The 26228-nt window shown below is 42.1% G+C and overlaps 1 protein-coding gene across 1 annotated transcript in view; it reads left to right on the top strand.

Annotated features, from left to right (window-relative positions):
• LOC127001600 (locomotion-related protein Hikaru genki-like) overlaps positions 1-26228 on the top strand; it is a 150770-nt gene that overhangs the window by 26663 nt on the left and 97879 nt on the right. The window contains exons 2-3 of the mRNA XM_050866404.1: positions 1140-2216; positions 12835-12932. Coding sequence (XP_050722361.1) covers positions 2156-2216; positions 12835-12932 — 159 coding nt within the window. The 5' untranslated portion in view covers positions 1140-2155. The remainder of the gene's footprint in view (positions 1-1139; positions 2217-12834; positions 12933-26228) is intronic.

The raw sequence follows: 26228 nt of genomic DNA, 5'->3' as shown, positions 1-26228 counted from the left end.
TATATAAAAAAATGAGGAAAAAAAATAGTAAGATGAGACGAAAATGAGAAAAAATGAGTGAAAAGAAAACGAGAACATGAAAAACCGATAAAAATAGGCGTTCGATAACTTGTGAGGCATTTAACGATATCCCAGCTTGTAGAAAAGAGAGGAAAGACGATGTTCATATTATTACGTTCACTGCGCTTCTCTCTCTCTCTCTCTCTCTCTCTCTCTCTCTCTCTCTCTCTCTCTCTCTCTCTCTCCTGTTAACCGCTTCCACCTTTTATTTTTCCTTCTATTATTTTTCCTTGCCTGATTTTTCTTCTGCTCCGCTTTCCTCTCCTCTCCCTCTTCCTCTTACCCCGGCCCTTCCGTTTTTTCCCTTTCTTCTTCATTTTCTTTAGTACTATTTACTTTACGAAAATCAAACCAAAAAAAATGACGTAAAACCGGGTCGCGGTAAACGAGGTACACGGACACTAACTCGCGGAACACAAATATCACCTCCGGAAAAATGCAAGATGAGTCGGGCGTTTGAAGTCCGCCCGTCTGTCCGTCTGTCTCACCCCCCACCCCCCCACCCCCACACACAGGCGTTCATTAATTCACGTCTTGTTGCCGGCAAAGTTAAAAAGCGGGAGGACAGGTTTAATAAGTCTTGCTTGAAGTCACGATAAAAGGGGATGCGGGAGGACGAAAAAGAAGGATTATACGAAAGGAATATGACGAAAAGTGGGGAAAGTACGTTACGATGAATGTTCCGCGCCATGAGAGAGAGAGAGAGAGAGAGAGAGAGAGAGAGAGAGAGAGAGAGAGAGAGAGAGAGAGAGAGAGAGAGAGAGAGAGAGAGAGAGAGATTGAACGAGGATGGAAATACATTTATACAAAGGCATGATGAAGTGTGTGTGTGTGTGTGTGTGTGTGTGTGTGTGTGTGTGTGTGTGTGTGTGTGTGTGCTAGGCTTAGAAACGTATTTACTTGCATACTTAGCTCGAGACATCAATACAGGAATACACACACACACACACACACACACACACACACACACACACACACACACACACACACACATTTGCTTACACTATGTCAAGAGTAAATGCAAAGAGAAAAACCTTTTATTGAATCTAACAAAAACTTTCTTCGTTCTCTCCCGACAGGAAAACAATCAGCTTCAAGGTCCACGCGCTCTCCCAAGGAAATTATAGTTTTTTGTTTCCTTCTTCGTCTGCTGCTGTATGTAAAGAAAAGAAAAAAGCAAAGAAAAAACAAAGCGATTACAACGCCTGAGAAAATGAAGGAAAAATACTAAACGTTCCAACATCGCAAAATATTAGTTAGAAAATAGAAAATAAAGAAAATACTGCGAAGCTTTCAAGTACTTACAGATAGTGTGATAAACTATTCCGCTGTGAGTGTGAAAGTTCAGAGTAAGTGTGTTAGAAAATTTAATCCCAGTGTTTTTTGTTCTTTTTTGTTATACAAGTCAGACAGGAAAATAAGTCTGAAAAATAAACATTAACCAAAATACAATACACAAACATACGAAGCTTTAACATCTAAGCGTATTAATTTGGTTTAGAGGATTTTGAAAAGATAAAAAGTCGAAAAAACAAAAAGTGATAATATTATTTGTTAGTTTAATGCGGATTTTCTGAGCACAGCAAAAACTTGAAACCGAAAACAGGGCTGGAGAGATTTTTAACCATCACATATTTTGAACACAAGAATAAAACGTCTGGAAAATAACCTAAATAAAACTTCCATTATAAAAGATTAAATAAGCATACAGAAAAAAAAAATGACAATAACTCTTCGTAAACTCAGTGAAGTTAGTACATAAGTAAAACTGCATTAGGTATTTAAGTAGCCCGGACGTTACTTATAAAACAACCCAAGAGAGGGAGAGAAAGAGTCAACCAAAATAGTCTCATAAAAAAAAACTTCAAAGGCTCTCAAAGTTTCCCTGAAGTTTTTTTTTATTATTATTATTTTACGGTGACCTTCTGAAGAGACTCGAGGTGATCTTCTGGTGACCAAAGGATAAAAAAAAAAGAGCAACCCAAAGAGCGCCCTTCAGTTGTTCTCAAAGTGCCCCTCAAAAGCGACCTCTTGGAGTGACCTCTTGAAGTAACCTGAAGTGACCTGACGTGACTCCACCCACCTGTCCACCGAGATGACTCACCTGGTGCCGACCCTCGCCCTCACCTGCCTCCTCGCCACCCTATTACAACAAGGTGAGTTTTTTTTTGTGTTGTTGTTGTTGTTTTAGCTGTTTCCCTTTCTCTATCTCTCTATTCATCTATCTATTTTCTCTATTCATGTATCAATATATTCTTACATCTATTTATCTAGTACATATTTATCTTTCTTTTATTTACCTTCTCTATATATCTACCTAATTTCTCTATTCTTTATTAATCTATCCTTACATCTTTTCATCTACTTATTTATCTCATTCTCTCATTCTATCTATCTATTTATCTACCCATTCCTGCCTCTCCTTCTCCTTCTCCCTCTCTCTCTCTCTCTCTCTCTCTCTCTCTCTCTCTCTCCTCCTCTTTCTTTCTTCATCTAAAGAGCCCAAAATGATCACTAATTTACCTCCCCACAAAGGGCTTTTTCAACGGCCGCATGAAGACTAAGGAGATTATTTATGATGTTCTAATGAGCGGGTGTCTTTGGGTTATGAGTGAGGGGGAGGAACGATGACGCAGAGAGGGGGAAGTGGTGGTAAGTGAGTGAGGGAGAGGGGAGTGGAGAAGGTATAGGAGAGGTAAGTGGGGGACAGGAGGGGTGAGGAAGGCAGGTAGGAAGCGTAGGGGAGAGAGAAGTATAGGAGAGGTAATTGGGGTGAAGAGGGATGAAGGGGTGATTAGCAGGGTATTGTTACGTGGGAGGAAGGGAGGAAGCGTGGGTGAGAGACAGGGAGGAGAGGACTGGTGGGGTGAATAGACCTTGTTCCATATTAGTTTACTCGATCCTCCGTAGATGGATGGAAGGAAGGAGTGGAAACATGGAAGGAGTGAAAAAGATGGGATTGGAATATGGAGGTATCGTGGAAGGAAGGAAGGAAGGAAGGAAGGAAGGAAGGGAGGAAGGGAGGGAGGAAGGGTAAAAGGAAGAAATGTAGGAAGGATGGAAAGAATGAAAGGAAGGAAGGAAGGACGGCAGGGAGGAAGAAATATATAATGAAAGAGAGAAAGGAAGGAAGGATGAAAGTAAGGAATGAAGGAAAGAAGGAAGAGGGGAAAGGAAGGAAGAAATATATAAAGTAAGGAAGGAAGGAAGGAAAGAAAGAAGAAAAAAAGGAGGAAAGTTAGGCAGGAAGTAAGGAACGAAGAAAGGAAGGGGAGCAAACAAAAACAAAGAGCAAGAAACGAAAACAAATAAGAAAAGAAGGAAAACAAAGACAGCGAGCAAGAAGTAAAAAAAAAAAACACCAAGTAAAATAAAGAGAGAGGAGGGAAGAAAAACACACACACAAAAAAGGAAGCAAAAGAAAGCGAAATAGTACTAAAGAAAATGAAGAAGAAAGGGAAAAAACAGAAGGGTCGGGGGAGGTGATTGGAGGAAGAGGAAGAGGGAGAGGAGAGGAAAGCGGAGCAGAAGAAAAATCAGGCAAGTGAGAGAGAGAGAGAGAGAGAGAGAGAGAGAGAGAGAGAGAGAGAGAGAGAGAGAGAGAGAGAGAGAGAGAGAGAGAGAGAGAGAGAGAGATAGAGAGATAGAGAGAGAGAGAGAGAGAGAGAGAGAGAGAGAGAGAGAGAGAGAGAGAGAGAGAGAGAGAGAGAGAGAGAGAGAGAGAGAGAGAGAGAGAGAGAGAGAGAGAGAGAGAGAGAAGAAAAAGGGGCTTAAAATAAATCCATTATCTCCTTCTATACCACCGCTAACAAGGCCCTTTCCTTTATATTACAGACCGACGTGTGTGTGTGTGTGTGTGTGTGTGTGTGTGTGTGTGTGTGTGTGTGTGTGTGTGTGTGTGTGTGCGTAGGTACTCCACTACACCTGTTATAAAAGCTTACATCCCCTCTCTTCCACCCACTCCTCCTCCTCCTCCTCCTCCTCCCTTCCGCTACGCCGCACCGGGAATCAAAGTGCTGCTGGCAATATAAATCGCTCGGTTCCAAACATAGCAAACAGAAAAATAACGGTAAGTGCGTATTAACTTTTTTTTTTTTCAACGCAGATCAAGAGCAGCGGACTCGTGGGCCGGGAAATAGGAGGTTCTGTTTGGTGACTGACAGCCTCATTAACAGCCACTTTTCTCATGTCCGGTGCTTTCATTTTCTTTTATTAACAAACACCCAAGAACAACGAAAACAACAACAATGCCAAATACCGAATAGCATCAACAACTACAACAAAAACAAATGCGGTAATAATAATGATAAGAGTAATAGTAACAACAACAACAATAACAATAATAATAATAATAATAATAATAATAATAATAATAATAATAATAATAATAATAATAATAATAATAATAATAGTTTCACACGTACAAACGCACACACACACAAGTCCAAAACAGGTAAATAGATAGATAGATAGACAGATAGACAGATAGACAGACATACAAATAGATACACAGAGAGAAAAAGACAAATAAACACTCAGACAAAATAAAAAAGTCGAAAGAAGAAGAAAAAAAAATCACCACGAAAAAGGAAAAAGGATTCAATTCCGTCTAAAAAAAAAACAAGAGGAGCTGAAAGGCTATTGGTGGAGCCGCCGCCTCCTCTTGGCTACGAGGGACTCTTGCTTATTGGATCCGGGCGTCAGGCGTAAAATAAAGAGGAAAGATAGAGTGTCAGGAGGGAGGAAAAAAATCACCCTTACGGAAGAGGAAAAAAAAAATAGATGAGAGAGGAAAAAGATCTGTTACTGCCTCAGCCGGAAGGAAGAAAATGGAGGAAAGGAAGAAGAGAAAACATCAACTCAGAATTTCTTCCTCCCTCCTCCTCCTCCTCCTCCTCCTCCTCCTTCCCTCGGACCGTGAGATGCCTTTCTATCAGTATGCTTGTCCGTCTGTCTGTCTGTTTGGTTGGTTGGCTGTGAGGGTGGGTGGTTCGGTGGAAGGGTGGAAGGGTGGTTGGGTCCGTGGGTGGTGGGATAGATGGATGACTCTCTCTCTCTCTCTCTCTCTCTCTCTCTCTCACACACACACACACACACACACACACAAGATGGCGCCACTATAAACACTCGCCTGCGCCAGAACGGGCTGGGCCGACCATCAGGCCCCACCTGGAAGAAGCCTTGGGCCGACCATCAGGCCCCACCGGGAAGAAGCCTACCGGTGCAATAGGCAGCAACGTAAACACACACACACACACACACACACACACACACACACACACACACACACACACGGCACAAACAGCCCCAAATACATCACTTGAAAAAAAACTGTCAATTGCCATTCACTTCAACATCAATGTAATTTCCAATCCACCCCATCACGTCCATCACACACACACGCACGCACACACACACAAATACACACAAAAATCACGGCAGAGGGATGAATACGAGCTAAAAAGGAGGCGGAAAACATACCGACACACACACACACACACACACACACACACACACATACACACACAGACACAGACACACACATACAAACACACTCACATACGTCAAGATCGGATCCAATTCTCTTCCCAACCCGGAAAAGGATTACGACATTTATTGCACGTGAGGAATCGGATGCTAAGTTCCATTCCTTCTCTTCTTCCTCCTCCTCCTCCTCTTCCTCCTCCTTCCTTCCCTCCCACTCCCCAGCCTCAAGCCCAAAGCCTCACAAACACTCTTTACATAACTATCTCATTTTTGCTCCCTTCTTATTTCCACACCAAGAAAGCTGTACTAATGATTTGATGTGTGTGTGTGTGTGTGTGTGTGTGTGTGTGTGTGTGTGTGTGTGTGTGTGTGTGTGTGTGTGTGTGTACGTAAAACACATGTGTATGAACTATTAAAACACATACAAGGAGATAGGGAAGATAATATAAAGGAGAGCGACAGCGAGAGAGAGAAATAAACACACAAACGAACCAACAAACAAACAAACACACACACACAAAAAAAATCCACAAACAGACAGACAGGCAAACAGAAAGACAAAGACTCAAGGACTCACTCACTCGCTAACGCAGGCAAAGTCAGAACGGAACCGGCTAACCAGAGGCTGCGTCACGGCCTCGGCGGGGGGCTGCTTCAAAGGGGCGGCACTCAGCTCGCTATTTGGATTCGCCTCTCCGTCCTGCGCCATCGAAAAGGTAACGCTGAATACTAATGAAGCTCCCCGACGACGCAGAGAAAACGAGAGAGACCGGATAAGGAAAAGACATCTCCGTTAGACATTTCAGGAGCAGTAGTTTCTGTTTATATATACTTATAAAACTCGCCGACTATATAGAGAACGACAGAGAGGGTAAGGAAAATACATCTCCGTTCGACATTACAGGAGCAGTAGTTTCTGTTTATATATACTTATAAAACTCGCCGACTATATAGAGAACGACAGAGAGGGTAAGGAAACGACGTCCCTCGCATATATATCTCAGGTGCAATAGTTTCTCTGTACTTATAAACCTCGCCAACAACATAGAGAGCGACACAATAGGCAAGAGAAAGGCGTTCATTAGTTATACATCTCAAGAAGAGTTAGTTTCGCTGTACTTTTGGGAGCGGCGAGTAGCGGGGGGGGGGGGGGGGTACTTTTTTTTTTTGCCCTTGAGCCACGCGTGTCCTTTGATGTAAAAAAAAAAAGTATGACCCTCATCAATGACACAGAGAACAGCACAGAGGGCAAGGAAAAGACATCCCTCACGTATATACACATCCCCAGGGCAGCAATTTCTCGACATATACATCTTTATTAAGCTCAACAAAGGTATAAGGAGTAAGAAAAAGACATCCCCAGTTATACATTCCAAGAGCAGCAATTTTTCGATATATACATCTTTATTAAGCTCAAGAAATGCATAAAGAGTAAAAGAAAGTCATCCAACAGTTCTACATTCCAAGAGCAGCAGTTTCTCTGTTTACATGCTTATTGAACTCGACAATGGCATAGGTATAAAATTGGAAGCAAACGATACAGCTGTGCGTTGCCGTGGTGCCCTTCTCAGTCGTAATGGCCCTTGAGTCTGTACGAGCATAGAGGGAAAGGAAAAGTTGGAAACAAACGATATAGCTGTGCGTTGCCGTGGTGCCCTTCTCCGTCGTAATGGCCCTTGAGTCTGTACGGGCATAGAGGGAAAGGAAAAGACATCCCTCAGTTATTCATTCCAAGTGAAGCAATTTATCTGCTATATACATCCGGGCCTTTGATATAATGTGCCATCCACGCAGCCTAAGAGACGTATAATTCGTTCCGTTCACCTCTCGTAAATCTCGTGAGTTTCGGAACCCTACCGCCAGGCGAGTTTTCCATCGAGACATTTTTCCAGAGAGAAGATATTATTTCCTATAAATCTGTCATATTTCTCTCTAAAAGATTCAATACATACGAACTTATTTTAGCCTACATCTGTAAATCCTTCGAGGAATTCCGGAGGGAGAGGAAAAAAAAATCTGTCAAATCAGCTTTCGAGAGGATGGCGTTTTCTCCTCCGAAAGGGAACAAATAACGTAATATAATTCCGCCACAATTTCCCTTTTAAGATCCGTTGCGCGGGACGGAATGAACGTCGTCCCGCTGTACCTCGAAACGGCTTCCAATTTCGCGTTATCTTTTGTGCGGTATGGAGACGCGGGGACGGGACGGCGGCTCCAAATGAGGTCTGAGCGGACTGCTGTAAAAGACCTATTATTTCCTTCTTTATTCTTGAGGGTAAAAAAAGCCGACTAATAAGGCCCAGCATCATATTCCTTTTCCTGGCTAACCCATTGTGCCCTGGGCGAAGGCTGGTCAAGGGGGGGGGGGGAGAGAGAGAGAGAGAGAGAGAGAGAGAGAGAGAGAGAGAGAGAGAGGAAAAATTAATATAAAAAAAGGGGGCGAGCGTTTTTCCAATACGGATTAGAATATAATTTTCCTCTGTGTGTGTGTGTGTGTGTGTGTGTGTGTGTGTGTGTGTGTGTGTGTGTGTGTGTGTGTGTGTGTGTGTGTGTGTGTGTGTGTGTGTGTGTGTGTGTGTGTGTGTGTGTGTGTGTGAGAGAGAGAGAGAGAGAGAGAGAGAGAGAGAGAGAGAGAGAGAGAGAGAGAGAGAGAGAGAGAGAGAGAGAGAGAGAGAGAGAGAGAGAGAGAGAGAGAGAGAGAGAGAGAGAGAGAAATGGGAATACAAAGAAAAACGAAGCTCGTGTCTTTTGAATTACTGAATGAAAGTCAGGGGCAAACAGAAACAAGAAAAAGAACAAAAGAAAGAATAACAGAGAACAAACACAAGAACAACGAAAACACAATTAAAGAAAGAGGAGGAGGAGAAATTGAAGAACATCCCTCCCACCCCTCTCCTGCCTCCCCCTCCTCCCCCTCACCCCCCCCCACACACAAACAACAGCAGTCAGGGCTCGTAACCCAATTGTAAAGAAAACGGGAAGAGAAAGGAGAAAGAGAAAACAAAGCTCTTCTCTCTCTCTCTCTCCGGAGCCTCGGGACAACACGTGACCGAGAATCTGATGCAAGAGTCGTTCTCACATCAAAACGGTGCGTGTTCTGCCTCCAAGGAACGTACGAACACACACACACACACACACACACACACACACACACACACACACACATGCAGAGATATTGACGAAGATGAATATAGACTGTCGATTCCACAAACAGATGAACAAAGAGAGAAAAACGGAGAGATAGAAAGGCGAGGAAAGATAACACGCACACACACACACACACACACACACACACACACACACACACACACACACACACACACATGGAGAGATATTGACGAAGATGAATATAGACTGTCGATTCCACAAACAGATGAACAAATAGAGAAAAACGGAGAGATAGAAAGGCGAGGAAAGATAACACACACACACACACACACACACACACACACACACACACACACACACACACACACACACACACACACACACACACATGTAAATTGGCGGAACTGAATAAACTGACAATTCCAGACACAGATAGAGGAAGAACGAAAGCTACAATGGGAACGAGAGAGAGAGAGAGAGAGAGAGAGAGAGAGAGAGAGAGAGAGAGAGAGAGAGAGAGAGAGAGAGAGAGAGAGAGAGAGAGAGAGAGAGAGAGAGAGAGAGAGAGAGAGAGAGAGAGAGAGAGAGAGAGAGAAATACTTACACACATATAGGTGAAGACAAAGAGCAGGAGGAGACACACTGAGGCACAGACAGGCACAAAGGCAAGTGTACAAAGTGGATACGAGAGCTTGAAAGAGAGATAAATAAATACAATAAAGACACTGAGAGCAGCAATACAACAGCTAAAAGGAAGACAAAATTGGAGAAGAAAATGATGCAAACACGAGATACGAGAGAGAGAGAGAGAGAGAGAGAGAGAGAGAGAGAGAGAGAGAGAGAGAGAGAGAGAGAGAGAGAGAGAGAGAGAGAGAGAGAGAGAGAGAGAGAGAGAGAGAGAGAGAGTGAGGTAAATGCGTAGACAAAATAGATGTAAGGATAGATTGATGAATGGATAGAGAAGATAGATAGAGAAATAGAGAAGAAAGATAAAGAAAAAGATAAAGAGAGAGAGAGAGAGAGAGAGAGAGAGAGAGAGAGAGAGAGAGAGAGAGAGAGAGAGAGAGAGAGAGAGAGAGAGAGAGAGAGAGAGAGAGAGAGAGAGAAAGTTAGTAGAAGTAACAAAACTTTGCTCATGAATCCTGACGACTGCTCACAGCCCGAGGAGGAATTTTGAAGAGAGGAAGTTGTCACCGAGTTCTAAGATAATTCACAACGCTTCGAGGGAGGGAGAAAAGAAGGAAAGGCGGAGGAAAACGAGGGAAGGACGGAGAGAGGGAAGGAGGACTGAAAGAAGGAGAGATGAGGGAAATTGAAGCCGGGACCAAGGGAAGGGATGAAAAAGGATGAAGGATAAAAGATTGAAAAAAGGAAAGGAAATGAAGGGACGAAGAGAGGAAAGGAGGAAGGAGAGAAGGATGCATATGTACGAGGGAGAAAGAGAAGATGGAAAGAAGGAGAGATGGAGGAAAAGGAGGGAGGTACGAAGAGACGGAAAGAGGAAGGAGAAGAAGATGAATGGATAGAATGATGGAGGAGGGGAAAGAAGAAAAAATGGAATAGAAAGAGGGAGGAACGCAGGAAAAGCTGAAGGAAGGGAAGGAAAAATGAAAGGAGGATGAATGGATAAGAGATAGAAAAAGAGATGAAATAGGAAAATAAGGAAAGAAATGGAGGGAGGAACGAGGAGAAAGATGGAGGGAGGAAAGGAGGAATGAAAGGCGAATTAGGTTAAAGAATGAATAGAAGGTAGGAGGGCGGAAATGGAGGAGGGAAGAAAGAGAAGGAAGGAGGAATGAGAGAAGGAATGGATAGGAGGGAGAAAGGGAAAAGAAGCAAGAAACGGAGGGAGCTGTGGAAGAGGAAAAAGGAAAAGGAGTGATTGTGAGGAAAGAATAAAGGAATAGGAAGAAAAAAGGGAGGAAGGAGGATGTGTAAGAAGGAAAAGCGAAATAAAGGCGATAGAGAAAGGAAGGGAGGGTGAAAGGATAGAAGGGAGAAAGGGAGGCTGAGACAGAGGAAAGAAGAAACGGAATGAAAAGGAGGAATAGACGAAAGGACTGGAAGATAAATAATAAAAGAAAGAAACGATTTAGGATGATTGGACGTAATAGAGGGAAGATGAAATAGAAGAATGGACGGAGTGAGGAAGAAATTCTGCGCTGGGAATAAAGAATGAAGGGATTAATGAAAAATGGGATGGAACATGAAACTGGCTGAGGCACAGAGGAAGAATGACTTAGGAAAGGTCAAAGAAGGAGGCAAAAATAGACCACGAAGAAAAGGGATTTAGTTAAATTAGTGAGTTCAGAGGAGCTACGTGAATAACAGGAGGATTAAAGGGAAGAGGAGGAGGCCGGAATAGAAGGTAAAAATAGACAAGGAAGAAAAATAGTTTAGTCATATTAGTGAAATTTAAAGAGGAACGCAAATAGGAGGAGGAAAAAAGGAAGGATGAGAAGGAGGAAGAGGAAGGAACAGAGGGAAAGGAGGTAGGAAAAGAGGATGGGATGCGGAAATCAATGGAAAAGAGGGAAGGTTACAGAAGGAAAATTCAAGGGAAGACTTAACCAAAAAAAAAAAAAAGGCATGGAAGAACAAAAATGGTATAGGAAGGAATAGAGGAAAAGAAAGGAGGAAAAGAGGATGGGATGCGGAAATCAATGGAAAAGAGGGAAGGTTACAGAAGGAAAATTCAAGGGAAGACTTAACAAAAAAAAATAAGCGGCATGGAGGAACAAAAATGGTATAAGAATGAACAGAGGGAAAGAAGAGAGGAAAAGAGGATGGGATGCGGAAATCAATGAAAAAGGGGGAAGGTTACAGAGGAAAAAAAACAAAGGAAGACTAAACCAAAAAAAAAAAAAGAGGCATGGGAGAACAAAAATGGTATAGGAAGAAACAGAGGAAAAGAAGGGAGGAAAAGAGGATGGGATGCGGAAATCAATGAAAACGGGAGGAAGGTTAGAGGAAAAAACAAAGGAAGACTAAACCAAAAAAAATAAAAAGAGGCATAGAAGAACAAAAATGGTATAGGAAGAAACAGAGGAAAAGAAGGGAGGAAAAGAGGATGGGATGCGGAAATCAATGAAAACGGGAGGAAGGTTAGAGGAAAAAAACAAAGGAAGACTAAACCAAAAAAAATAAAAAGAGGCATAGAAGAACAAAAATGGTATCGTTTATTTTTCACAGCAGGTTGTTGTTTTTTCACAGCATAGCATAGCATAGGAGGCAGCTCAAGGGAGAACCAGAATAAGATAAAAAGAAAAAAGCTCGCTACAACACAACGCAGCTCAGGCATAACATTGGAGAGAAAAAAACAAGTGCATGAAAAGAAAGAAAGAACAGGTGCATTATAAGTGAGAGAAAAAAAACGAACGAATCTGTGAAACCCTTTGAGATTGACAAAAGGAGAAGATAGGAAACCAAAAACAAGTGAATAAACGGAACATTGAAACCTGGATCCATTTCTTTTATATGAGTCTAGTTTTACATTGACCGATAGTGATTTTTTTTTTTTCTGGTAATTTAATCAGTGAAATACATATCGTGGCTCTCCCAACCTTCGCCTATTGTGTTTATATAAATGTTCAATATCATGTATAATGTTCGAATAAGTATTTTTTCTAGTAGTGTTGGATTACCACGACTTATAATATTATGTAATCTGTAATATCTCGTCGCGATCCAGTGATTAATTAATGAATTCGTGTTTTATCTCTGTCTGTATATCTGTTGATCGATTTATCTATTTATCTTCTTATATGCTTTACTCTCCGTCTATGTATCAAGCAACCAATGTATCTGCGAGTATATTTATCTATCTATCTATCTTTCTCCTCGTGTCTCAATATCTATTCTTCTTAATCTCTTTATCTATCTATCATATCTGCCTATTCACTTATACATCTACTTACCATCTTCTTTATCTATCTATCAGTTTATCTATCTATTTAATTCTATTTTCATATCTATCTCTATATCTATCTATCGTTCTATCTGTCTATCTATCCATCTACCTACCTACCACCCTATCTATCTATCAATTAATGTATATATTTATCAATCTATCTATCTATCTATCTATCTATCTATCTATCTATCTATCTATCTATTTATTCACCTATTCATTCACCTATTTAATTATCTTTGTAACACTGTGTTGTCTTTGTGTTGCAGGGTGCCGCGGGGAGGGGGGTGGGGAGGGGTGTCCGCCCCCGACCCACACCTTCAACATGTCTGTGCTCCCTGTCGCCGACCCCACAGACAAAGTGCAGGTAAGACGCGTGTGTGTGAGTGTGTGTGTGTGTGTGTGTGTGTGTGTGTGTGTGTGTGTGTGTGTGTGTGTGTGTGTGTGTGTGTGTAAAGTAATATTTTTTTTCGTTTCCTATTCTCTCCATGTCTGTCTTTGTTTACTTATCTTTCTCTGTCTGTATTTGCCTGTTTGTTTATTCTTATGTCTGTGTTTGTCTCAGTCTGTTTGTCTGTCTATATATTTGTCTGTGTCTGTCTGTATGTCTGTCCACCTGTCTGTCTCCATCTTAGAACCAAAACAATAACACAAACTGGTAACCTATTTTCCTGTTAATTACTCTGACAATTACTTTTCTATTACATCTAAAAGCATAATAAACAATACTAAATAATCTCTCTCTCTCTCTCTCTCTCTCTCTCTCTCTCAGGTAAGCTATACACCTGTAATACCAACTGTAGTGATCACCAGCAGTCTCGGTCTCGCACGTGTTAACAATGGAGAGCCAGTGTGAAATGCATGCGATATTCACGCCACAAATTATATATAGGCAACACACACACTTGGATATGCAGACCTTCAACCCACAGAATATCTACTAGCAATGTAGACGCCGCACATTTATGGAACCAAGGCCCATAGTCTCAAACATTTCAGGGCTTATACACCCACTTTTGGTAATGCTTTCGTTGAGGTTGTGGTGGGTATTTATAGTAGTTATGACTTGACATGGTTGTTGCACCACGAATGTTAAAAAAAAAAAAAAATTAGGAGAACCCGATTAATCTCCTTTGTCGTCTTAAGAAATGTTTGTTGTGATAGTCGAAACGTCTGAGAATGTGGCCCTAAAACTAGAATCGCTAATGAATGCAAGACGTTTCAGTATACATAAATACCTCTAGAATCATTATTGTAAGTATATAAAAAAGCTTTTACATAAGACACCACACATATAATAAATAGGTTAAGAAAGAAACAGTGGCTTAAGGTACCAAACCACACCTAAATATAGTAAGTTCCGAAATCGACATCTCTTTCGGCCACCTCTTTGGATTATTTTTAGGAGCAGCAAGTAGCGGGCTTTTTTTATTATTATTGTTTCCTTTTTTGTGCCCTGAGCTGTCTCCTTTCTTGTTAAAAAAAAAGAAAAAAAAGTTAGAATAATAGGATAACTTGGAATAAGACACTGTAATTTAGGATACGGTCAAGATCTCGGATGTAATGTAGACTCAGGGAAATCATATGAAGCACAAGTAAAAAATGAGAATTCCACGTGTAACTTACCTCTTCCACCTTGCGTAGTCTGTTCGTAATGCTGAGGGACACGTGAGCGGCTGTAATAGCATAACGTGGACAGGCAGGAAAGCAGACAAGCAGGCAGGCGGGCAGGCACCGAGGCACACCCAGGCCCCCTCCTTCGCCCTGTCCAGCCGCCACTCAGCAGGCCGCCCACCGCCAGCCGCTCCCGCTCCGCCTGGATAAGATATTAGCGTTGCAGTGCGGGCCTCACATCTATCCTAGAATTTAATTAAATGAAATCATCATGGCTCTAAAATATATTATGGAATACGTGTAATGCATCGGGACAGGGAACACCGCGCCTGTAAACCCCGATCCGCCAACCCCAGCACGCCAACACGCGAGTTTGTTCAGTAAAATAATCAAGGGCATAAAACTGAAACATGTCCTGTCCTGTCCTGTCCACACACACACACACACACACCGCTTTCCTCCTACCTTCACTGATGCACGTTACAACACACAAACAAAAAAAAATGAATAAAAATGAGTCTGTGAAATATATTTGTATGTGTCTGCTTGAAATAATACCATCGCCACGCAGGTATGACAAATATGATAGTGCTCTGTGTGTGTGTGTGTGTGTGTGTGTGTGTGTGTGTGTGTGTGTGTGTGTGTGTGTGTGTGTGTGTGTGTGTGTTGGATAATCTTTGACATTAACAGTTACATTAGACGTGATAGAGATGAGCATTCGTAGGCTTTAAAGTGTCGGTGATCAACTATATTTATGAGCTGTCTTAATGTTATAGCACTTACGAATATTGTTATGAAGACTCTCTCTCTCTCTCTCTCTCTCTCTCTCTCTCGTGAAGACTGGCTGGGAGTGATATTCTTCGACATCTCCTTTAACCCATCGCTCTCCCTCGAGCTATAAATAAATCCATGAATAAATAAATATATATAAATGAATAAATATAAAAATTAACAAGCAGGCACACAAACTCATAACAAAATCATCGCCACCGTACACCGAATAAATAAATCAGAGGTACAATGGCCCCCCAAAAAAAGTTGAGTAAAACAAACAAATACACCAATGATTACACACACACACGGATACAAACACCGATCCCCTTTAAAGCAACCGTCACCTAACCCTGAAAAAAAACATACAGCAACAAAAACACAACAAAAACAAGTCAGTAATCATAAACACAATTTTTAAGGGTGGCGGCGAACGCTCCGAGCATTGCCAATTTGGAGATGGCGCTATCGTTACAGAATACGAGGGTTGGCCGCCTGGTAATAAGGGAAACTGTTTAAACTCAGCATAAGTAGAGGTACCGGGCAGCACTGCATCTACACTACCCGTCTGTAAGTAAGCAAGTAGAGGGAAGAACCAGCCTATAACTAAGTAAGTAGAGCAACACCTGTCGTATAAGTAAGTCAATAAGTTAGAAGAAGGCAAGTCTATAAATAAGTCTAAATTAAATAAGTCTATAAGTAAATAGGTAATCAATAAATAAGTTAATAAGTAGTCCATAAATGAGAAAGTAGAGCAGCACCAGCACTCTGTCTCTACTACCCGTCTGCATCTTCTCAAGAAGACACAAGAACACGTGCTACCCTCTGTCTAAATCCAGCTTCAAATGTCTCCCCTTTACGTTGAGGTGAGGTAAGGCCAGGTGGTCAGGCTGAGTGGTAGGTGGGTGGCACAGGTGGGTTAAGTGGGTGGAAGGAAGGGGACTTAGTGAGGCAGCAGGAGCGAGGGCGGTGAGGGCAGTGTGGTTGAAGAGTGAGAGGGGTGGACAGTAGAATCGAGAGGGGAAGGACGAGGGGAGTGAAAGGGAAGGGGTGAGACTATAAAGAGGTTGTGGAGGGGGGAAGGAGCTAAGTTGAGTGGACAGTAGCAACAAAAGGGAGTGGCGTGAAGGGGAAAGGGGAGTAACAAGAAAGGGTAGGAATGGGAAAAGACGCTGGCAAACTTAATATAACAAGCCTGCAAGGTAAATAAGTAAAGGTTGGGGTAGGCGGTGGCCGAACTGGTAGCGTTCTGGGCCCACATTCACCGCGTGATGGACGACGCGGATTCGAATCCCCACGCTACCACCTCGGATTTTTCGGTCATCGCCGAGTGGCTTAAAACTACCCACATGCTGTCCTGATGACCACCCATCAACTCGGACTCTAGAGGAAGCCGTCCAAGCGAATCAAGAACGAGTTCCGGGGGGCAGCATGAGCCAATGCAAGATGGCGCCACTATAAAACACTCGCCTGCGCCAGAACGGGCAGGGCCGACCATCAGGCCCCACCTGGAAGAAGCCTTGGGCCGACCATCAGGCCCCACCGGGAAGATGCCTACCGGCGCAATAGGCAGCAACGTAAAAAAAAAAAAAAGAAAAAAAAAAGAAAATCATCCCCCTTTGAATTAAGAACTCTCTCTCTCTCTCTCTCTCTCTCTCTCTCTCTCTCTCAGCGTAGTAGTGAACTATACATCACATGCCATGGAAACCGATTACACGGGGAAAGAAATAAACAATAAAAACAATATACTTTTAAAAGGCACACACACCTGACGTTTGATATTAACACTCAGGTGACGGCGAACACCTGTCTGGCGGGTGAAAGTTATTGGAACAGGTGAACGCATGCGCTGAGAGGGAAAGGGAAGGGAGAGGAGGGGGAGGGGGGGGAGGAAGGAGAGGGGGGGGAAAGAAGTGTGAAAGGTTCTATGTCTATCTGTCAGGTGGATTATGCTGATGACGCAGTGAAGAGCCCCATCTCATCACCGTAGCTTTTCCTCTCTCTCTCTCACTGTCACTCTCTCACGCTCTTCGTCTCACTTTTTTTTTTTCCTATTCTAATCAGCGCCTCTGTTATCGACAAGTGACCTATCCTGCCAGCCAGCCAAGCCTCTTTCGTTCTGTTAATTATATCAGAGTACCCTTTCTCTCTCTCTCTCTCTCTCTCTCTTACATACGTACACACACACGCACGTTATGATAATTAATTCAGAAGAGATAAATAATCCCTTCTCACGCCATTATTCGTTTCCTATTATTCGGTGATCGCTCTGCTTCAGTCCCCCACCCCCAACCCCCAAGAGAGAGAGAGAGAGAGAGAGAGAGAGAGAGAGAGAGAGTGTTAAGTGATACTGCCGGTAGTGAGCTGTTTGTTGTTCATTTGTAGGTCAGATAAAGTTCACGGGGAATGGAGAACGCGATGGAAAGTGAGAAGCAAATATGAAATCTCTTCCCCTACCCTTCCCTCCCCTCGTTTTACTGCCTCGTTGTGCGCTCTCTCTCTCTCTCTCTCGGCAAGGACAAGAGCACCAGGTGTATCCCTCATAATAACAGTTAATTAATGGCCAGGTAAGATGAAGGTAAATGGATTCTTAAGATTTTAATTCATCCCATTACTCTCCCTCCTCCTCCTCCTCCCCCTCCTCCTCTTCCTTCTCTTTCTCCTCTCCTTTTCCTTCTCCTCCCTTTTTTTCTCACTCGCCTGCTGTGATTTCCTTGTAAAGATTCTCTCTCTCTCTCTCTCTCTCTCTCTCTCTCTCTCTCTCTCTCTCTCTCTCTCTCTCTCTCATCATAATACTCGCTCGCTGTAAAATGTAGAAAATTTATCCTTCTCTGTTTCACGTTGCAGTTGATTACGCCATTTATTTGCCCTTCTGAATAGTTAGAGAGAGAGAGAGAGAGAGAGAGAGAGAGAGAGAGAGAGAGAGAGAGAAGCCGAGTGCGCAAATATCCACCTCTCATTATTCTTTTGTTCTCTAAAGTCGAGTTTTAATCCGTTGCTAAAACATCGCATCATGAAAGCAAAATATGTTACCTCCTCATGCCACACATACTTAACTATACTTACTAATAAAGGCGTCCCATGTAAAACCTCTTCACTTTAGTTACAATTACTTAAGACACTGCAAAAATTCCCACGTACTTGCCAGGAAACTTTATTAAGATTAGTATAAAGCTAGGACAAGAGGTAAAGCAAAATAGCCGAGCAATGGAAGAAAAAAGTCAATGTGAAACAGGTTAGCACAATGGATGAAGACAAAAGACCACGATAAATAGCCAAGCACAATGGATGGAGACAAAAGACCTTGAAAAATAGCCTAGTACATTGGTTAAGGACAAAATATAATGCAAAATAGCCTAGCACAATGGATGAAGACAAAAGACCTTGAAAAATAGCCTAGTACATTGGTTAAGGACAAAATATAATGCAAAATAGCCTAGCACAATGGTTGGACACAAAGACAATACAAAATAGCCAAGCACAATAGATGAAAACAATGTAAAACAGCCTAGCACAGCACATTGGATGAAGACAGAAGACAGTGCTAAATAACCTAGCACAATAGAAGAAAATTGTGAAAAATAGCCTAGCACAATAGATAAAGATAACAGTGCAAAATAGCCTAAATAAAGACAATGTAAAATAGCCTAGCACAATGGATAAACTGCAAAATAGCCTAGCACGATAGATAAAATAAGACAATTTAAAATAGCCCAGCGCAATAGATGAAGACAGTGCAAAATAGCCTAGCACAATGTATAAAGACATTAGAGTGAAAAATAACCAAGCATAATAAATGAAGACAAGACAATGTAAAATAGCCTAGCACAATGAATGAAGACAATGAAAAATAGCCTAGCACAATAGATCAAGACAAAAGAACGAAAAGTAGCCGAGCACAATAGATCAAGACAAAAGACAACGAAAAGTAGCCTAGCGCAACGGAGAAACAGATGATGAAAAATAACCTAGCACAATGAAAAGAGACAATGATGACAAAGAGCCTAGCACAATGAATAGACAGATAATGATGAAAAATAGCCTAGTTCAAATCCCCAAGCTAGATTAACAAACCGTAGCCTAGCACAGCAGTCCGTCCTACACTAACAAATCTCAGCCAATAAAGTACTTCAACACACGGCACAACACAACACATCAAAACACAGAACAAAACAACACATAAAACACCTCCGTAACGTACAGGCTTACCCTCTGTCCCTAATTATTTTACATGCATCGAAATAATTACACTGTAAATCCACAAAGCAACGAGCAGTGAAACCGTATAAGTAGATTAATAATAGCTCTGTGTGTGTGTGTGTGTGTGTGTGTGTGTGTACCTAGGCGTGCGTATCTCAGTTCGGATACATAATTTTTACGTCTTGTTTACGGCTGGAGGAACTATTAACGGAACTTTATTGGGCGGCTGTAAAACCAAAATTATATGCAGTCACTTTATGTCGAAACAAATAATATAACGTACGTGTGTGTGTATGTGTGTGTGTGTGTGTGTGTGTGTGTGTGTGTGTGTGTTGCAAAATCACTACAGTACAGTTTGAGGAATATAATTAGGCTATTTTTTTTTCCTCCTCTTCCATGTGACTGCTTGAGTGTCGTAATGGCTCGGAGCTAAGACCTCCGTTAAGTTCTTTACATATTCTTTACATGGTCTTTCACACATTTCTCTGAATAAATAAATGAATAAAGGTGCCTTGTATGTATTCGTGCTGAGCCTGCCATAACCAAAGTGCGTGGGAATGAATAAATAATTAAACACTTCACTGACAACGCCACTCACGAAATAACATTTGATGGGCGTCGTAAAAGAAAAATGATAACGACAAATATTTCACAATTTACAAGTCGTGCCGCTACACACCAAATCCATTACGTTATTAACTCTGGAAATGGAAGTAGAATAACGTTTTAATTGCTTCCAAAATATGGTTTCCCAATGATATGAAGCTGTTAAAATCGCTGCGAACGAGTCTTATTTCCACCGTACACGATCATAGTTAGTCTGCCCTGAGTATTATCGAATCGCCAACTAGACCGTTCCTGCGGGCCGCTGCGGGCTTGAAATTCGAGGGAGGCGAAATTAAAAATATACACCTCGAATACGCCATTTCCAGTTTCCATTAACACGCCGCGCTCACCCGGGTCTCGCATACGTTTGTTGGGCATTTGATCGACGGAAAATCCAATTCTACGCTTGGCATTTCACGACCTGCTTTCTGAATTCCTGCACTTTGGATCTCTTTAGCGGACCCCTTTCTTTTCCTTTCCACTCACCCCTCTCCTTCCACGACCTGCTTTCTGAATTCCTGCACTTTAGATCTCTTTAGCGGACCCCTTTCTTTTCCTTTCCACTCACCCCTCTCCTTCCACGACCTGCTTTCTGAATTCCTGCACTTTAGATCTCTTTAGCGGACCCCTTTCTTTTCCACTCACCCCTCTCCTTCCACGACCTACTTTCTGAATTCCTCCACCGGGCTTCTATCTTTCCCTTTCCTTTTCCTCTCCTCCCTCTCTCGTTTCTTCCTTCCTCTCTCTCCTTCCCTCCCTCACTCTCTTTCTCCTGCACATCAATAGTACCGTCAAAACAACCTCGCTAGCTCTATCCATTCCAAACAGCGCCTGGAAAACGAACGGGAAAGGCAGAGGAGATCACACACACACGGCCTCACAACCTATCGACAAGGGCAGCCATTACCACCACCACTACCACCTCCACCTCTCTCTCCCTCCCTCCCAACTGCCGTTTCCCATCGCCACTACAACACTGTAAAAGAAGGGTAACTGTGTGTGTGCTATTGCCAGGGTGATTTGCAGTTGTTCTCGTGCTACATGCAGCCTCTCCCTCTGTCAGTCAGGTATCCAGGAAAGGTAAGGGAACGGAAACTCTCGCTTAACTTACTCTCACACGATGAAGACCAAAGAGTTCGTTGTTACTGTTTATTTATTACTAACTACTAAGCGTGTAAAGAGACCATTGGGTTATGATTACTTGACTTTTTCTTTGTATTTCTCTTTTTTCCTCTCTTTTAACGTACTTTTGTCTTTTTTCAGTTCTATGTGAGCGTATTTCTGAGACTTCTTCTGTTTATCTTTACATTTTTTTTTCTCTTTTCGTTCTTCTGCATCTTTTGAGCTGCCTCTGTGTGTGTGTGTGTGTGTGTGTGTGTGTGTGTGTGTGTGTGTGTGTGTGTGTGTGCAAAGTCTCATTTTCTGCGTCCTCGCCGCTCAAGAGAAGAAAGCATGTATTTGCAGAGTAAATAAGTGTTTTAGTTTATCATTAGGCGCATGAAAGAGAACAGACACGAGCAATGAGTAACAAAAAAAGAAAATGAAAGTCGAGGTAACTCCGCACTACGATGTTGTCTGCTACTACCCTCTCTCTCTCTCTCTCTCTCTCTCTCTCTCTCTCTCTCTCTCTCTCTCTCTCTCTCATTTTCCCTGTTTCTCTTCTTCATTCTTCTCATTCTCCTCTCCCTCCTCCACTTTCTTCTCCTTTTTCCTCCTCTTCCTATTCCGTTTCCCCTCCCTTCGTCTCTCTCTCTCTCTCTCTCTGGTACATGGCACGGTGGGATTTTTTTCGCGGCGCGTCAAGCCTTTCTCTTTCTGCCTGGCGGGTGCGTTTTGAGGCGAGGCTATCGCAGGCCAGTGTTTGTTGACGGCCTGTTAACAGTCTGCTTTGGCCAGCTTTCTTGCCTTTGTTGCGCCTTCCCCGGGGATTATTCTTCTTTATTTTCTTTAATGGGAGGTTCATGTTTTCATCTGTTCGCTGGACTTCATTTTTTTTTTTTTGGCAATGTTCGACACATCATTTTCCTTTCTTTTTCTTTCTTTGCTAAAAAATAAATCTCTCCGAACTTCATTTCTTGTTCGGTGTTCGCTGCTATCATCTGCCTTTTTTTCTATCCTATATCTTCATACATCATCATATCTCTTCAGGGCCCAAAACGCTCCCACCCCCGAACATGCTGTAGCCTACCAAACATTTTCAAAGCAATGGCCGATGACACCGGTGAAAATACTGTGACATGTTCAACGCCACATGGACACGTGCCTGAAGCGGTGCTCGCCACGGTGTCGGCGGGTAATAATGGCCGGGTACACACCCGCGAGCCGAACATCGTAATGTAACAAGGTCGTGTAGCGCGGAGTTACGCGTAACAAGGTGTGGAAATATTGAGTCCGTAACCGAACCTCGTCGCGTCGCGAACTTTCATGCGGTCCACATCGCTCGGTCAGTCAGACCGTGTTTGGAGGTTGTACAGTTGTACTAATGTCGATGATGGTCAATTTACCAGTCGCAGCTGCCGCGTACATTTATATTCATTGTCATAATGAAAAAATATACATTTATTATTTAATTACATAACAGATCAGTCATCTCTACTCACTTTAGCCTGTTCCAGTACTTTTTGATCTTCGCCTTCTCCCTTCTCATGGCCGCTAAAAAGGAAGTCATAATTTTCTCCCATTCTTCCATTATCTTCCCTGTTTTCTGAGCCATTTCTTTCCACGCCTCATTGCGAAGCATTTCATTAAAATGGCTTGAGTGTTTTGCATTGGCACACAGTTCATACAAGTAGTTCACACGAGGTGGATCAGCAGAATCTGACTACTGAGCTGTCAGCAAGTTGAGCAGACTCGGTGCAACCATTTGATACGCCTCGAACACACGTCCCGTCCACACACTGCGTAACCTCACTCCGTAACACCCTTTGATGCGAGGCGCAGAAACCGACAACTGGTGGAACGGGAGAGAACCCCGACGCTCGACATTATGTTCGCTCGGGTGTTACGCAGTGACGTTACGTGGTCTCGTCCACACTGGCGTTTTTGTTACACGACGGAGTTACGTTACGATATTCGGCTCGCGTGTGTGTATCCGACCTTAGTAAGGATCTGTGTTATGGTGCTCCCCCCGAGCCGTGTCAACAGCCACTGCTTTGAAATTGTTGACACTTGACAGCACGTTCAGGATGATGTTTCTGCCGGGTTGGTGACGTGTTCGGACCAATTCTCTGAGGCAAGTGGGTTCGGGCCTCTTTCCGTACTTCATTTTTTTTTTTCTTTGTAAGGTTTCAGTATTCGTCGCTATCATTTTCCTTTTTTACTTTTTTTATGTTGCATATTTTTTTCTCCGTATCTTCATTTTATATATTGCAAGCTTTCCAGTATTCACCGCTTCATTCTCCTTTATTTTTTCTATTCCTCTGAACTTTATTTTCTTGCAATGTTTCACTATTCGCCGTTATCATTTTCCTTTTTTTCAGTTCATATTTTTACTATTCTCTGGACTTCAATTTTCTTTGCAAGGTTTCTATATTTGTTGCTATCATTTTCCTTTTGCTTCATTTTTTTTCTCTTCTCCGAACCTTTTTTTTATTTTTTTGCAAGGTTCCAGTATTCGTTGCTTTTTCCTTTTCTCATGTATTTTTACGCTATCTTCATATTTCTGCATACGCTTTTCTTATTTTTCTTTTCATTACGCAAACTTGGATTCACGTTTCAGTCGGGCTTCAGGAAGATCTTCAAAGTATTCGTGCTTTTTAAATCTTCAGCAAACGTTTTTTTTCTTCTTCTTCTTCTTTTACTTTTATCAGAGGTCTGTCATCTCTCATTTACCACGCCTTTCTACTTTTTACCTCTCGATCTTTTTCACATTAAACTTTTTGCTGGGATACTACTACTACTACTACTACTACTACTACTACAAAACCTGCTGCTCCAACATCTACGACAGCAAACACAACAACTAGCCTACCACTACAACCACAACTACTAATACCACTACGACTTCTTTATCACCACCATTACCAAAGTTACGAAAATATATCCGCGTCTGCTTCCCTCGTCGAATATTTCAGCTTAATACGGGAGGATTCTGGGAGTGAAGAACGAGATGGAATTTTATATAGCCTATTCCGCTCCCGCCATATCTCTCTTATTAGGATGATGGAGGAGGATAATTATAAGTGAACGTGAGCTACGGCCAGGGAAATATTCACCGAAGTGGCGCGTTAAGAGAGAGAGACCATATACGCTTTGATATGAACTGGCACGGAGTGAATTTTTGGGTTTTCTCCAACTTTTGCTTCCTATTTTAACTTTATTTCCATTTTTCGTTGCTCAGTTTCCTTTTTTTTCTTATATTTTTATTGCAATTGTACTATCACTATTACTACTACTACTACAACTACACATACTACTGTTGCTGCTACTACTACTACTACTACTACTACTGCGTTCGCACATTACGTCAGATGCAAATGTTGGGTCGAATGTTCAATGTTTTGTTATCTGGATTCGAACCGCCTCAAAATGATCAACAATTTGCATAAAGGGATCACCAACAGTATTTAATTCGCTGGGCAATCGCACGAGCACTCTCAACATAATTTCCACACGCCGTAATCCCCTCTCTGCCCGAACCGGCATACGGGAAAACACTGTTGCCAGGGAGATTATTGGAACACGAGTAAGAGAGAATATCGTAATACTATCTAGGGCCTACTTCACTTAAACGTTATGAAAAAGGACTAAATAACACAAAGACTCGTATTCTTTAGCATAGGGTGATTATTTGAACATAGGTGAGAGATAACACCCAATCTACTTTACGTAAATGTCATGAAAAGGAGCAATTGAATAAACAAACACTCTATTCTCAAACATAGAGGGAATATTTGAATTTAAGCAAGAGAACATCCAAATAAGTAAATAAACAAACACTCTATTCTCAAACATCGAGTGATTATTTGAATTTAAGCGAGAGTACATCCAAATAAGTAAATAAACAAACACTCTATTCTCAAACATAAAGGGATTATTTGAATTCAAGCAAGAGAGAACATCCTAATATATTTAATTAAACGTTATGTAAATGAATAAATGAACATATAAAGACCCATATTATCAGACATTCCGGGGGTTATAAACATTTACATTAGGTAAGGCTTTCGTAGATGTGGCTGTGGGTATTTCCATGAGTAGATATATGAGCCTTGAGATCGTTTAACAAGGCTTCTGCACCAGTCCAGTCCAGTCCAGTAGTAGGCGTGGGATTGCCTTTGTAACGGCTCCCACTTATGACTTATTCTTGATTCTTGATTGCTGATTGGCGTTGTTGATCGGCGTTGTTGATTGGCGTTGTTGATTGGCGTTGTTGATTGGCGTTGTTGGTTGGCGTTGTTGTGTCTTTTAGTTTTGTTGAGTTTTCTTTTTTCTTCTGTTCCATATTATTGTGATATGTGAATGTGAATGTGAAAACGATCATGAGAACCCGACTAATCTTCTTTGTGGCCTTGGAAATATTTCTTGTAAGTGGCCAACACGGATTTCACACACCGACATTTGATAAGGCTTTCGTAGAGGTTGTTGTGGGTATTTCCATGAGTAGTTTTAAGAGCATAGTGGTAGTTTGACAAGGTCCACGCACCATGAATGTGAAAACGCTCATGAGAACCCGACTAATCTCCTTTGTGACCTCAGGAAATATTTCTTGTAAGTGCCCAACACGGACTTCACACACTCACATTTGATAAGGCTTTCGTAGAGGTTGTTGTGGGTACTTCTGCTTCCCTCGTCGAATATTTCAGCTCAATACACGAGGATTCTGGGAGTGAAGAACGAGATGGAATTTTATATAGCCTATTCCGCCAATTTAGCCTATTTAGCCTTCCTTTTAAGAGAATGGTGGTAGTTTGACAAGCCCTACGCACCGTGAATGTAAAAACCACGCACGAGAACCCGATTTAACTCCATCGACTCTTCCTCCACTCTTTACTTTTGTCTGTTATAGGAGCGGTGAGTAGCGGGTTTTCTTTTTCTACACTCTTTTTGTTGCCCTTGAGCCGTCTCCTTTCCTGTAAAAAAAATAAATAAATAAATAAAAACCGTGATATTCTCATTTTGTAGCGTTTTAATCGTTCCAACGTATATCCCACCATACTTCACTACCATACACCACCATACCCTCTACCACTACCATACACCACCATACCTTCTACCACCACCACCACCGCCGCCATAGTGCAAGAGCGCTCCGCAAACACTCGTCCTCAAATACCCGGTTAACGCGAATTCCTCTGTTTTTTTGTGATTTTTTTTTTTATTGCCGGAAAATGCTGAAGCTGGTGCTCAGGTCAACATTCCATCAAAACAGCTTCCGAAAAAGAAAAAAAAACACGTATATATAATTCATAAAAGACCAGCTTTGGAAGGGAGCGGGGGGGGAGAGGGTTGGCACAGAGGAGAATGGGGGAGG

This window comes from Eriocheir sinensis, chromosome 2, assembly GCF_024679095.1.
Source record: "Eriocheir sinensis breed Jianghai 21 chromosome 2, ASM2467909v1, whole genome shotgun sequence".
NCBI classification, from domain to species: domain Eukaryota; kingdom Metazoa; phylum Arthropoda; class Malacostraca; order Decapoda; family Varunidae; genus Eriocheir; species Eriocheir sinensis.
This window is presented reverse-complemented; position numbering and strand designations above follow the sequence as displayed.